At 39.2% G+C, this 13,856-nt stretch overlaps 1 protein-coding gene across 1 annotated transcript in view; it reads left to right on the top strand.

Annotated features, from left to right (window-relative positions):
- The window catches only part of ECA3 (endoplasmic reticulum-type calcium-transporting ATPase 3), a 203,697-nt gene that overhangs the window by 7,114 nt on the left and 182,727 nt on the right, over positions 1-13,856 (top strand). Inside the window, exon 7 of the mRNA XM_089998975.1 lies at positions 642-687. Within this exon, the coding sequence (XP_089855101.1) occupies positions 642-687 (46 nt within the window). The remainder of the gene's footprint in view (positions 1-641; positions 688-13,856) is intronic.

The following is a 13,856-nucleotide window of genomic DNA, read 5'->3' as shown; positions in this document are numbered from 1 at the left end:
ACCTCTTGTAGCAGGGACATGCAAAGGGTTATGTGTTCTTTCTCCATTACAAGCATTAAAACAGTTACAACAGAAAAAGGAAGATATCACCTTCATAGCCTACTTGTGTGATGGAAATAGAAATGCAAATAGAAGGGTTTTGATCATGACAGAGGGCTACTATCATCTACTCCATTAATTAGGTTAACTTGAAAATACATCCTGGTCTTTCCTGGTAGCTATTAAAAGCTGGATTAGCAGGTTAAGCCTACTTGATTGGATGATTAGGAGTTAAATATGGGCAGTGAACCCTGCATCCTGGGCTTTTCTTGATGCACAAAAATCTGTCCAGATCAGCTTATAGGCCTTTATAAGAAAACCACCTAGTTCGACCACTTGCAGTAGTAAGAGGATAGGTTGAAGCATAATAGGTATTTATTGTTTAATATTTTATTACATTTTATGTCCTTGTTTCATTTTGTGATTTTTTGATGTTTACTTCCAAAGTGTTTGGCTTACAACTATTTTCATCAGTTTAAAGTTTGAGCTGCATCTGTTTATATGTTAAGCACTTTGGCTTCTAATATCAATTAATACCGTGGCTTCATGTATCTAGTTACCTTAGTTATTTCTTCCCCTTTTCTGTGATGTGGCTAATGCAGGAGTTAAGGGCATACCAAGCTGATGTTGCAACTGTGCTGCGAAATGGTACTTTATTGCCTAGAACCTTTTTTTTTTCCAAATATCATTTGCTTAATGATAAATTGGATAAATTCAATTTATTTTGGGTATCTTGATGCTGCTAAAATGGATCAATTACATGATTGATATAGCATTATTTAGGAACCTACCATGTCCTTAAATATCAAATTGTGCTGTTTTAATTTCTAAAGCATAGTACATTGAGAATTTGCTTGATTTTAGCTACTTGTGCTGTCATAAATATTAACAAATGAATTGTGGATGATGCCAAAATTTACAGTTATAGTAGTTCTTCATGGCTAAAATGATGGGACAACTATAAATTTTCACTTGGTTTTCAAGCATTGACCAAGTGTTTAGGGCATGCTTTGTGTTGTGAGCTCAAGAACTCACATCCAATCTTGAAAGATTGTGTTGTACCATTGACTACTTTTGCTTGCTTCTTTTATATATTACATCAAATATAGAATCACCACTTCCAGTCTTGAACATCTAGATTATGACCATGTTAGTGTTGTTAAACTATATTGTTTTGACATTGTAGTTTGCTCAGTTGAGCAAAAATAGCGGTATCTGCTAGAAACAGCATAATGGAGGCAGTCAGTCAATGTAGATTGATCCAAAATCTGATTCAAATCCAATATAGCACCTGTGTACATAAAAAATCTATCGAATAGACTCTTTAATGAATAGATTAGATTACAACTTCGAATATGGAATTCATCAAAGCCCAAAGATCTATAAACTAGCTCGTGTTCAACTAGCCAAGCGGATGAACGACCCTTCATCTTCTTGATTTACCCACATATTTTTCATCAGAGAAGCTTCCTTTACCAATAGGGTAGATCAAGAAAACAATAGTAGCAGCTGCAACATGAGATGAATACACAACAACAATCCAAGGGCACATTGCCATACGGAAGCTAAGCTCTCACTCAGCTTTAGAAACGTGTATCATAGTTTGCAATCTCGTGACTTGGATTCGGATCGCTCAACCCTTGACTTGTGAGTCGGTGGGTTGACTTGGTAACTCAGACAAGTTAGGACTGCATTTTCTAGTGTTAAGATATGGAAAAAATCAAAATCCATACTATATAATCACTAAATTTAGCACATGACATCAATGACAAAGTTATATAAATGTTCAACCATACATAATTTTTAATATTTATGATTTAAAAACATATGATTCTTTGTAACAAGTATTCTTTTATGGGCATTATGCATTAAAACCACCAAATGCATGAAAAAAACACATAAGCACGTGGATCGACGGTCCTGAATCGATAACCCAGTTGGGGTCTGATCTGGGTCGACTCGGGCGATTCCCGAGTTGACTCGTCGGGTTTGCCAACTATGGTGTGTACAAGCTCATAATGAGGGACGTGATCTTGCTCATGAAGGTAATATGTGTTAAAATATGTAATCTCATATGTAATCTCCTTTTTGTTTAGTTATGTATTTTAGTTAGGTTAGGTAAGAATCCAATTAGGATTAGTCTTATTTTTCATTTTTTGGACCTTTTTAGCCATCTCAACTTTTAGCTACTTTTTTACTAAGTCAAAAAGTACATTTCAAACTATGTCACACGGACTCGGCTAGGGAGGCACCGCACCCGAGTCGACATGCCCCGACACAGGTGCGGCTTTAGACACGGCTCGGACTCGGTCAACGCCGAGTCGGACTCGGTCAACGCCGAGTCGGACTCGCTCAACGAGTTGAGACCAAGTCCGTCCTTGTTTTGGACTCGGTCAACATTGACTGAGTCCAAAAATGTCTATTTTTAATGTAAAAAACAAAAAAAATGATCTTTTTATATATATTTTTTAAAATATATATAGCATGAGTCTCAAACATAAGCCCCAGAAAAAAAAAATTTCTGGGGGGCGCTACCCCCCTGCAAGGGGCGCCCCCCCGGACCACGCCGGGGGGAGTCCTCGGACCCCCTTTCTGCAAGGGCAAAAGTATAATTTGCAAAGTTTATAAAAACACTCATGTTGGTGCCAAACTTTAGAGGACAATATCCACATATATGCACACAGGATATATATATATATATAGCCGAGTCCTCATGTCCAAAATTTTTAAAATTGCGCCGCACCCGCACCCATGTGACAGATTTTAAAAGGAGTCGTTGGCCTCCCAACGACTCTATTTAGAGCCGTTGGGAGCCTAACGACTCCCTCTCTTGCTCTCTTTTGTGTAGTATATATATGGGGTCATTTCCCCCTTGTAAAGCATTCTTCTTGTGTGGGTTTCTCTCACTTGAATGAAACATATTTTCTCTTCTCTTTGTTTGCATACTCTTTTTGAGTATTTTGTATGAACCCTAGTGGTTCTTGTGAGTGTATGCCATTTATGAACCTTCGTGGTTCTTGTGAAGAGATCTTTTGTAAGTATCATTTGAAGATCCGATTGTGGATTTCATATTCTTCCATGGTATCAGAGCTTGGTTGTGATCAAACAACTCTTATCGGTACATCGGGAAGCTTGTCATTTGAAGGTTGAAAAGAAAAGTGTCATTCTTTGAAGTTGTGTTCTTGCAAAAGATTGGAGGAGCACTCGTACTCACTATCCGTGGTGGAGTACATTCTTTTTTCTTTATTCCTCTACTCTTTTTCTCCTTTTTCTTTGCCGTTTCAAACCTTGTAAAATGAATGACAATGATAATATCACCATTAAACCCATTAAACTTAACGATACAAACTATGTTACATGGGCTTCAATTATAAAGCACCTCATATGGGGAAAAGGGGTTGTGGGGATTAGTGAATGGTTCCGATTTGGAACCTAAGTTAATTCTCACAAAAGTTGAAGGAACGAAGAAAATACCTCTTACGGAGGTTGAAAAAACCAAAGCCATTGCCACTTATGAGAAAAAGTGGAAAGAGTGGAGAATGTGACACGCCAAGATTATGTCTTGGCTCATAAGTAGTGTTGACATCAAGAAATGTTCGAGTCTTACAAAATTTGAACATGCTAATGATGCTTGGGATTATCTAAAGAGAATGTATTCTCTTAAAGATATTGCTCATGTATGTAATTTATAAAACCAAGTTCGGAATATGGTTCGAGGGGGCAAAACTATTAGAGAATACTATAATAGCTTGTCCGAACTATGGGAAGAGATAGCTCTTCTTGAACCTAAGTGGCATTGTCCACAAGACATTGAACTCCGCCAAAATCAAATTAATGCGGAGCATTTCTTTCAATTTATCAATGGACTAAGATCGGAGTTTGAATCTACCAAGTCCATTCTTCTTCGTCGAGGGAAGGTTCCCTCAATTGAAGACACAATAGAGGAGTTGAGCATGGAGGAGAATAAGCTCAAGAATAGAATCATCAAGAATGACGATGACTCTGTCCTAGCTGTATCTAGATCGGGAAATCATGTTCGTACATATAAGCCTCCAAATTATGGGAGGACAAATGATGAGAGAAATGGAAATGAATTTGAAAAAAAAAAGTGATCTGTTACTATTGTCGAGAACCGAGACATGTAAAAACCTATTGTCCGAAATTGAAGAAACCACATGAAAAGAAGGTCGCCTTTGTTGAACCATCTCAAGAACCAAATGAACAATCTATCAGAAGCATGTCTTTGACTTAATTGGTAGAAGCACTGTAACCTCTGCTCAAAGAAGCATCTTCATTTGCTGGAGCCGCCACATCTTCCGTAGGCATCTCTGATCTTGGTAAATCTCTTTGGCTTCTTGACTCAGGTGCTTTATTTCATATGACAACAAACGTTGATATGTTATTTGAATGTTATAATTCAAATGGATCAAATGTTTTTACCTATGTCACACGGACTCGGGTAAAGGGTTGCCGCACCCGCGTCGACACGCACGGACTCGGGTGCGGCTTTGGACTCGGCCCGGACTCGGTCAACTCCGAGTCGGACTCGGTCAACGAGTCCGGGCCGAGTCCGACCACATTTTGGACTTGGTCAACTTTGACCGAGTCCAAAATTGTCCAGTTCGAGTTTTAAATTTTGTTTTGGATCCGGGTCGGGTCGGGTCCAAACCCGACCCAGATCCATTTTTTTGGCAGCCGAACCCTAAAAGGGGTTTATCGACAGGGAGAGGGGCTTACCCTCTCGATTTTGCCTCTCCCCCTCAGCCCCTGCAACTTTCTCCTGCAACCACGCCGGCGATCCGAACTCCGGCGACAGGCATTCACCGGTTCCCCCTCCGTCAGGTATGTCGACCATGCTCGTAGCCTCCCTCCCTGCACCCTCTGCTCGCAGAGGAGGGGCTCGGCCCCCCTCCCTGCACCCTCTGCTCCCTGGGGAGGGGCTCGGCCCCTCCCTGCACCCTCTGCTCGCAGAGGAGGGGCTCGGCCCCCCTCCCTGCACCCTTTGCACGCAGAAGAGGGGCTCAGCCCCCCTCCCTGCACCCTTTGCACGCAGGGGAGGGGCTCGGCCCCCCTCCCTGCACCCTCGGCTCGCAGGGGAGGGGCTCGACCCCTCCCTGCACCCTCTGCTCGCAGGGGAGGGGCTCGGCCCCTCCCTGCACCCTCTGCTCGCAGGGGAGGGGTTCGGCCCCTCCCTGCACCCTCTGCTCGCAGGGGAGGGGCTCGGCCCCCCTCCCTGCACCCTCTGCTCGCAGAGGAGGGGCTTGGCCCCCCTCCCTGCACCCTTTGCTCGCAGGGGAGGGGCTCGGCCCCCCTCCCTGCACCCTCTGCTCGCAGAGGAGGGGCTCGCCCCCCCTCCCTGCACCCTCTGCTCGCAGGGGAGGGGCTCGGCCACCCTCCCTGCACCCTCTGCTCGCAGGGGAGGGGCTCGGCCCCTCCCTGCACCATCTGCTCGCAGAGGAGGGGCTCGGCCCCCCTCCCTGCACCGTTTGCACGCAGAAGAGGGGCTCGGCCCCCCTCCCTGCACCCTCTGCTCGCAGAAGAGGGGCTCGGCCCCTCCAATATTCCCTGTTTTATTAACTTTATTTTATTTACTTATTTAATTATTTTCTTTTCAGTTTTCACTTTTCAGATATAATGGCGAGTTCTAGCGGTAGTGTCAATACATTTGGTTCAAGTTCTAACCCTGAATTAGATGTTTCTCAACTACTTTGGAGGCTTGTGACAAAAGGGATAAAAGCTAGTAGTGGTGGTGGTGGGAATGTGCAGTTTCATTGTAATCTATGTAAGACTATTTTCACAGGTTCTTATACGCGTGTGAAAGCACATCTTTTGCATATTCGTGGTCAAGGAATTAGGGCATGTTCTGGGGTTGACAAAGCATGTTAAAGCAATTAAAAAAAGAACAAGATGAAGCTGAAAAGAAGAAAATTGCAGAGATGAAAAACGATTCGATTAATTTGTCTTTTCCTACTGCTAGTGATACACAAGAAGAGCTTTTAAAGAAAAGAAAGATGGAAAGCAATAAAACAATACAAGCGTCATTCAAAAACATGGCAAGAGCAGAAATTGCTAAAAAGATTGGTCGATTCTTTTACTCAAGCTCAATTCCTTTTAATGTAGCTAAAAGTCCATACTGGAAAGATATGATTACATCTTTGGCTAATTGCAATTTGAGTGGTTATGTGCCTCCTAGTTCAGAAAAACTAAGAACAGTCATTCCTGCAGAGGAAAAAAATAGAATTGAAGACTTGCTAGAGACCCAAAAATTCGCATGGAAACGACATGGAGTGTCGATTGTTTCTGATGGGTGGACTGATATACAAAGGCGACCACTGATAAACTTCATTGCTTACTCACTAAATGGGCCAATCTTTTTAACTTGATGATTCAGAATTTTACAATCATGTATATTCAGTTTTAGTGAGAAGATGGGATAAAAGCAATACACCTTTGCATTGCATGGCACACTCTCTCAATCCCAAATACTATGCAAAAAAATGGTTGACAACAGGTGTTGGTCGTGTTTCTCCAAATGAAGATCCTGAGATATCAAGAAATAGAATGATATATTTGGGAAGAGTTTTTAATGATCCTCACATGTTTAAGGTTGTAAATAATGAGTTTGGCAAGTTTTCTACTGGAAGATTTGATTCTTTAGCAGCACTTGTGGCAAGGGACGAGGAAGATCCCCTTAATTGGTGGGCAACATATGGATCAGAGACACCAAATCTGCAACGTCTTGCAATGAAGTTGTTATCCCAACCTGCTACATCATCTTGTTGTGAAAGAAATTGGAGTACATATGCTCAAATTCACAACATTAAAAGAAACAAACTCACTAGTAAAAGAGCAGAGGATTTGGTATATGTTCACTCAAATCTACGATTAATTTCTCACCGCACCAAAGAAGAGTATAGGTACTTTTTTTTCTTTGTATTCAAAGTTTGTATTTAAATATTTCATATTTGTATTCAAAGTTTTAAGTTAGATACTAATATAGTGATTTTTTGATGCAGTTGTGGACCATCCAAGAATTGGGATGTAAATCCAGAAGATTTTGACTTGGAGGGAGAACATAATTTACATACTCTCAACATGGACTACCTCGATCCTGTTCTTCCTTCTAATTCAGACGATGAGGCAGATTTATGATAAGTTTTGTTGTTTATCACACTCACAAGCTTCTTTATGTGTTATATTTTGGTAAGTTTGTGTTGTTAAGAATTGCTTTTTTTTTGCTTTAAAATTTACAATCTTTATATGCTAATTTATTGTTATATATATAATTATAATATTTAAAATATATATATTTATAATATATATATATATATATATATATATATATATATATATATATATATATATATATATATATATATATATATATATATATATATATAGCCGAGTCCCCGTGTCCAAATTTTTTGGAATTGCGCCGCACCCGTGTCGCACCCGCACCCGCACCCGCACCCGCACCCGCACCCGCACCCGCACCCGCACCCATGTGACATAGAGTTTTTACTGATGGTACTGCCCTTGAAATCAAGGGAGTAGGAAATTTTGAAAAAAGTTTTTTAAACTCATTTTTTTCCACAGGTTAGATATATACCTAAGCTCAATCTAAATCTTTTATTTGTATCAGAATTGTCTGACCATGGATGTAATGTTTCCTTCTCTTCTCGTGGATGTCGAGTGCAGGATCACCAGTCAGGGAAGCTGATTGGGGAAGGCCATAGAGAAGGAGGCTTATACTATATGGATTTTTTAGAAATACCCAAGAAGACATTGTGTTATAATGTTCAAAAGGTTGACTTAGATCTATGGTACAAGAAACTTGGACATCCTAGTATATCCAAGCTCCAGTTTTTTCCAAAAAATGGAAAATTTTTGTAACCTTGAAACCTTTACATGTGAAAAATGTATTCTTGGAAAAATGAAAAGATTACCCTTTCAAGAAAAAACTTTTGTTTCTTCACGACTATTTGAGTTAATACATTCAGACGTATGGGGACCTGCACCTGCTATATCAAAATAACGTTTTATATATTATGTAATCTTCATAGATGACTTTACAAGACATACTTGGATTTATTTTCTTAAACATAATTCGAAGTTTTTTCACATTTTCAAATATTTCATAATATGGTTAAAAACCAAATTAAAATTGATATTTTCATTTTTTGCACTAATTCAGGGGGAGAGTTTTTATCAAAAGAATTTAAGGATTATTTGAACACACACGGTATTATACATAAAAATTCATATCCCTATACTCCTCAACAAAATGGCCTAGCCGAAAAAAACATAGGCACATTACAGAATCAACAAGAACTTTACTTATTACACATCAAGTACCGAAAACCTTTTGGGGTGAAGCCACTTTAACAACCGTTTATCTCATTAAGAGAATGCCATCTTCTATACTAAACATCTCTCCTGTGGAAAAACTTTTTGAACAAAATCCATATTATTCTAGGTTGAGCATTTTTGGGTGTAACTGTTTTGTTTTTACAAATAAAAATGACAAATTCTCCCATCGTGCAATTTTTCGTGCCTTTTTAGGATACACAAATCACCAAAAGGGCTATCGATGTTTTGACCTTGAATTTGAAAAATTATATATATCAAGAAATGTGTCTTTTCTAGAAAAAGAGAGTTTCTTTAGTGAAAAACCTAAGGAATAAGATGAGTACTCTTCTTTGTTGGACTTAGTCCCAAAGATTGATGAAGGTGATATTAATGAAAGTCACGATGATCAAAATGACCTGATAAGTACAAAACCAGTTAATAATGATCAAAGTTGTATTCAATATTCCAGGCGAAGAAATTTAGAGAAACCATGCGCTTTAGAAAAATATACCAAAGAACAGGAACAAATATTGACTGTAAAAAATTTGGGAAAATTTGTGTCATATGAGTCGTTTACACCAAAACATCAAGCCTACGTTGCCTTGATTCACTCCTATAAAGAGCCTTCCAACTATGCTGAAGCAAAAAGTCAACTTGAATGGGCTAAAGCTATGACAACAGAACTAAAAGCCTTAGAAAAAGCCAATACTTGAACCATTCAAGATATTCTAGCCTATATGATGTCGATGAGTATATTAAGTAAAAACCAAGAGTGATGGCACTCTTGAGCGGTTTAAAGCTCGATTAGTTGCCAAAGGCTATTCTTAAGAGTATAAAATAGATTATGAAGAGACTTTTGCCCAAGTTGCTAGAATGACTACAGTAAGGATCCTAATAGCCCTTGCCTCTGTAAAGAAATATCATATATACCAAATGGATGTCAAAAACACATTTTTAAATGGAAGCTTAGCCGAAGAAGTATACATGGGCCCACCACCTGACATTATTGTTCCTGAAGGAAAAACCCTTCGTCTAAATAAGGCTTTGTATGGGCTTAAGCAAGCCTCAAAGGCTTGGTATCATATGTTTAGTCAAGTTATGCTTGATTTTGATTTTCAATCTTTTCTTACTGACGTAACTTTGTTTGTTAAGAATTCTGATACAAGTATCATCGTCCTTCTCCTCTATGTAGATGACATGATCATCACTGGAAGTGATAAACAGGGGGTTGACAACATTAAAAAATTTCTCAAAACACACTTTGAAATGAGTGATCTGGGTTTCCTAAAATTATTTCTTGGAATAGAAGTTGCTTATTCTCCTGAGGGCTATTTACTAACTCAATCTAAATTTGATCTAGATATTGTTGACACGTCTGGTATCTCTGATGAACGACAGGTTGACACTTCCGAAGTTGTAAATGTCAAAATGAAGATCGATGATAGAGAACCTCTTGAAAATCCAACACCTTACAGACAACTTGTCGGGACAATGTCTTATCTTTTTATTACAAGACCTGACATTGCGCATGCGGCTCACACAACAAGCCAATTTCAGCATGTTTCTACCGCTGTTCATATGGGAGCTGTTTTACGCATTATTAGATATATTAAAACTTTCATTGTAGAGGACTTTTTTTTGGTCTGCTTCTTCTTAGAATTAACTGCTTATACTGATGTGGACTGGAGAGGTGATCCCAATGATCGACACTCAACTACTGGTTTTTGTGTGTTCTTAGGTGACTCATTCATCTCATGAAGGTGCAAGAAGCAAGAGAAGGTTTCTCTCTCGTCAACTGAAGCCGAATACAGGGCAATGACTACAACCACTTTGGAAGTAGTCTGGCTACGACGCCTGCTTCATGACATGGGTATTGAAAGCACATGAGCATCAAGACTATACTGCGACAACAAAAGTTCCATTTCTATTGCTAGTAATCGGACATTCCACGAACACACAAATCATCTTGAAATGGATTGTCACTACGTGCAAGAGAAATTTCTACATGGCACCATTGATCTTCCCTATGTTTCCTCAAAATATCAATTGTCAGATTTCTTTACCAAACCTCTCGCCGCTCTACGATTTCACTTTTTCTTAAACAAACTTTCGGTTATTCAACCGTAAGTTTGAGGGGGAGTGTTAAAATATGTAGTCTCCTTTTTGTTTAGTTATGTATTTTAGTTAGGTTATGTTAGAATCCAATTAGGATTAGTCTTATTTTTCATTTTTTGGACCTTTTTAGCCATCTCATTGGACTCCCAATGACTCTATTTAGAGCCGTTGGGAGCCCAACGACTCCCTCTCTTGCTCTCTTTTGTGTAGTATATATATGGGGTCATTTTCCCCTTGTAAAGCATTCTTTTTGTGTGGGTTTCTCTCACTTGAATGAAACATATTTCCTCTTCTCTCTTTGTTTTCATACTCTTTTTGAGTATTTTGTATGAACCTTAGTGGTTCTTGTGAGTGTATGCCATTTATGAACCTTCGTGGTTCTTGTGAAGAGATCTTTTGTGAGTATCATTTGAAGATCCAATTGTGGATTTCATCTTCTTTCAATATGCTTATGAAGTGAAGCTAGCAAATGGAGTCTTGAACTGGCTGCTGCTTGTGAGGTATGGAAGGAGATCAAATTCAAATTCGAAGCAACAAATGTCTTGCAATTTAGTTATTCTGATTTTCGTTCATTCCACCAATTGAAGTTAAACTCTGCCCAATTTTTTACTAAATAAAAGGATTGAGCCGAACCAAATAAAGAATGAGGCTCATATTATTTGCATACTTAGTCGATTCCATGCATCTAACCAAAAAATCTTTTCTCCTTCCAATCTAAGTCACACGGACTCGGCTAGGGAGGCGCTGCACCCGAGTCGACGCGCCCCCAACACGGGTGCGGCTTAGAACATGGCCCAGACTCTGTCAACGACGAGTCAGACTCAATCAACGAATTAAGGCCGAGTCCGTCCTCGTTTTGGACTCGGTCAACGTTGCTCGAGTCCAAAAATGTCCATTTTAGGAAAAAAAAAACAAAAAAATGATATTTTATATATATATTTTTAATATATATATTTTAATATATATTTTTAATATATCTATATATATCTATATATATATATAGCCGTGTCCCCGTGTCCAAAATTTTTGAAATTGCGCCGCACCCGCACCCATGTGACATAGCTTCCAATTCTTCTGTCTTCCTGATCATTCCCTATTGATCCTTCTCCCAATTTCAACCAATGAATGCTCTATACTAATTCACAAATTGGGATCGACTAATTGTTCTTTGATGGAAGTACCTCTAGTAGATATTTCTTGATTTCTAAATGTATCGAAGCCTTGGGTAGCAAAAATAAGTGGGATGATGGATTTCATATTTTGATGTGTGATGCCATGCAAATTTAAATAATCTTTAAATCCTTTTGATAAGAATTCTCTCCCGGAATCAATGCAAAAAATAAAATGTCATTTTTAAACCTATTTTTGACTAAGTTGTGGAATATTTGAATATGTACAAAGACTTCAGACTTATGCTTAAGAAAGTAGATCCAAGTATGCCTAGAGAAATAAACAAAAATTACATAGTATGGATATCCACCCTTTGATATAACTAGTGCCGGCCTCAGACATCTGAATGTATTAATTCAAGGAGTCTAGAGGAAATAAAAGTTCTTTCATGAAATGGTAATTTTTTTATTTTACCAAGGATACTATCCTGGACCGAGCCTTCAGAATGGGGCATGTGCAGTGCGGAGCTCTAGTGAGTGGAAAATGCATAGAGTGTAGGAGCACGCAGTATGCATTGGCTTGATCGGTGACACACGATGATAGCGCTACACACAATAAGCAATGATATCGGCATTAGTGCATCACTGTGTGGCAGCTCAAATGTAGAGCCTTGTTTGATTAAGCAGTGCCAACGGATCAGAGGATGTTGCCTTTGAAGATTTGGTTAAAGACTTCTCGGCTTGCAAGAGTTTCCCACGCGTAACGGTTGGACGCACAGGTGTGCATGTGGGTTAGGGCTAATTCCTCAGGGATCACCTTAGGTGGTTCCAAACGAGTATGGTGACTCGGAGCTAGGCGAGTGAATGCTTAGGCGCGGGCGAATGAGTTTGGGTGGTGCTCTTCGCTATGATGTTCAATCATCAACTGGTCTTCGGACTGGGGGCCGCAAGGTCTTGTTCCTTTGGTGGCGAGGTTTTGCCATGTCGTGCGCATAGAGTCGCAATATGCTCCATGACACGTAGGGCTAAGGCAAGTTTGTGCCCCCTTTTGAAAGTGATAGCCGGTATGAGACGGTTATGCACTAAGCGGCATGGACTAGATGAAATTCACATTTGAAGATGCGCTTGATTAGCTTTCACTAGGCAGTTGTTGCACACGAGGTAGTGTGCAGGGCCAATGAAAATGATTCAGCACATGGAAAAGTGTTCGTGCGCGGCCTTTGGCCTTTGGGCTGGCCAGACTGGACAGTCTGGCGCTTTGCGGGTTTGCAAAAATTCTATGCCCGTGACAGATACAATCATTACATTTAAAATTTTTAGAGTTACAAAAGTTTTTCATATTTGAAAAATATTGAATTTTAGATACATTAGGATGACCAAGTCGTTTGTGTCATAAATCCAAGTCAATTGTCTGAACATTGCAACAAAAGGTCTTCTTAGGCATTTCTAAAATATCCATTTAGTATAGGCCTTATTTTCTATGACTTTCCCCAATCAACTTCCTTGACTGACGATCCTGCACCCAACAACCACTAGAAGAGAATGGGACATTACATCCATGGTAAGATATTTGAAAAACTAACAGAGGATTTAAGTTTAATTTTGGAATATATCTTACTTTTGGAATAATAAACCTTTTAGGATTTCGAAAAGTATTTTCAAAATTTTCAATTCCTTTTATTTCAAGAGATGAACCATCGGCCGTAAAAACATTTGATATGCTTGAGTTGATATGACATTCAGATAAAATATTGTGATTGTGGGTCATATCAAAAGAAGCACCAGAGTCAAGAAGCCAAGATGTTTTACTGGGATCGAATAAAGAAAAAACCGCGGTTCCAGTTGATGCTCCATTTGAAGATGATACTCCTTTAAGCGGAGGTTGGAGAATCTCTATAAGTTGTGACATGGATACATGTGTATCATGAGTCTCATTGTTATTCCATGTCAAGCACTTCATTGGCTCAGAAAAGTCTTGTGGCTCCAGATTTTTCTAAGCATCCTCTCTTTAGTTGCAGACTTTCCACATTAATATCATTCCACATGAGGTGTTGATACTCTTTTGCATGAGGTGTATACTTACTCTCAACTATAACAGATAGCCTTTCTGAGATGTCTCTCGGAGTGGCTGTTGGGAGTTGATACTAATTGTTTAATCCAGCTGTTCTATTAGGACATTGAGTAGCTAATTGCAAAATGTATTAAGAATTTTTGAGTTTGGGTCATGTCCTTTTGTTATTTGGA

The sequence above is a fragment of the Nuphar pumila genome, chromosome 3, assembly GCF_984573655.1.
Source record: "Nuphar pumila chromosome 3, dmNupPumi1.hap1.1, whole genome shotgun sequence".
NCBI lineage: Eukaryota > Viridiplantae > Streptophyta > Magnoliopsida > Nymphaeales > Nymphaeaceae > Nuphar > Nuphar pumila.
Note: the sequence above shows the minus strand (reverse complement) of the source record. Positions and strands in the feature narration are given on the sequence as shown.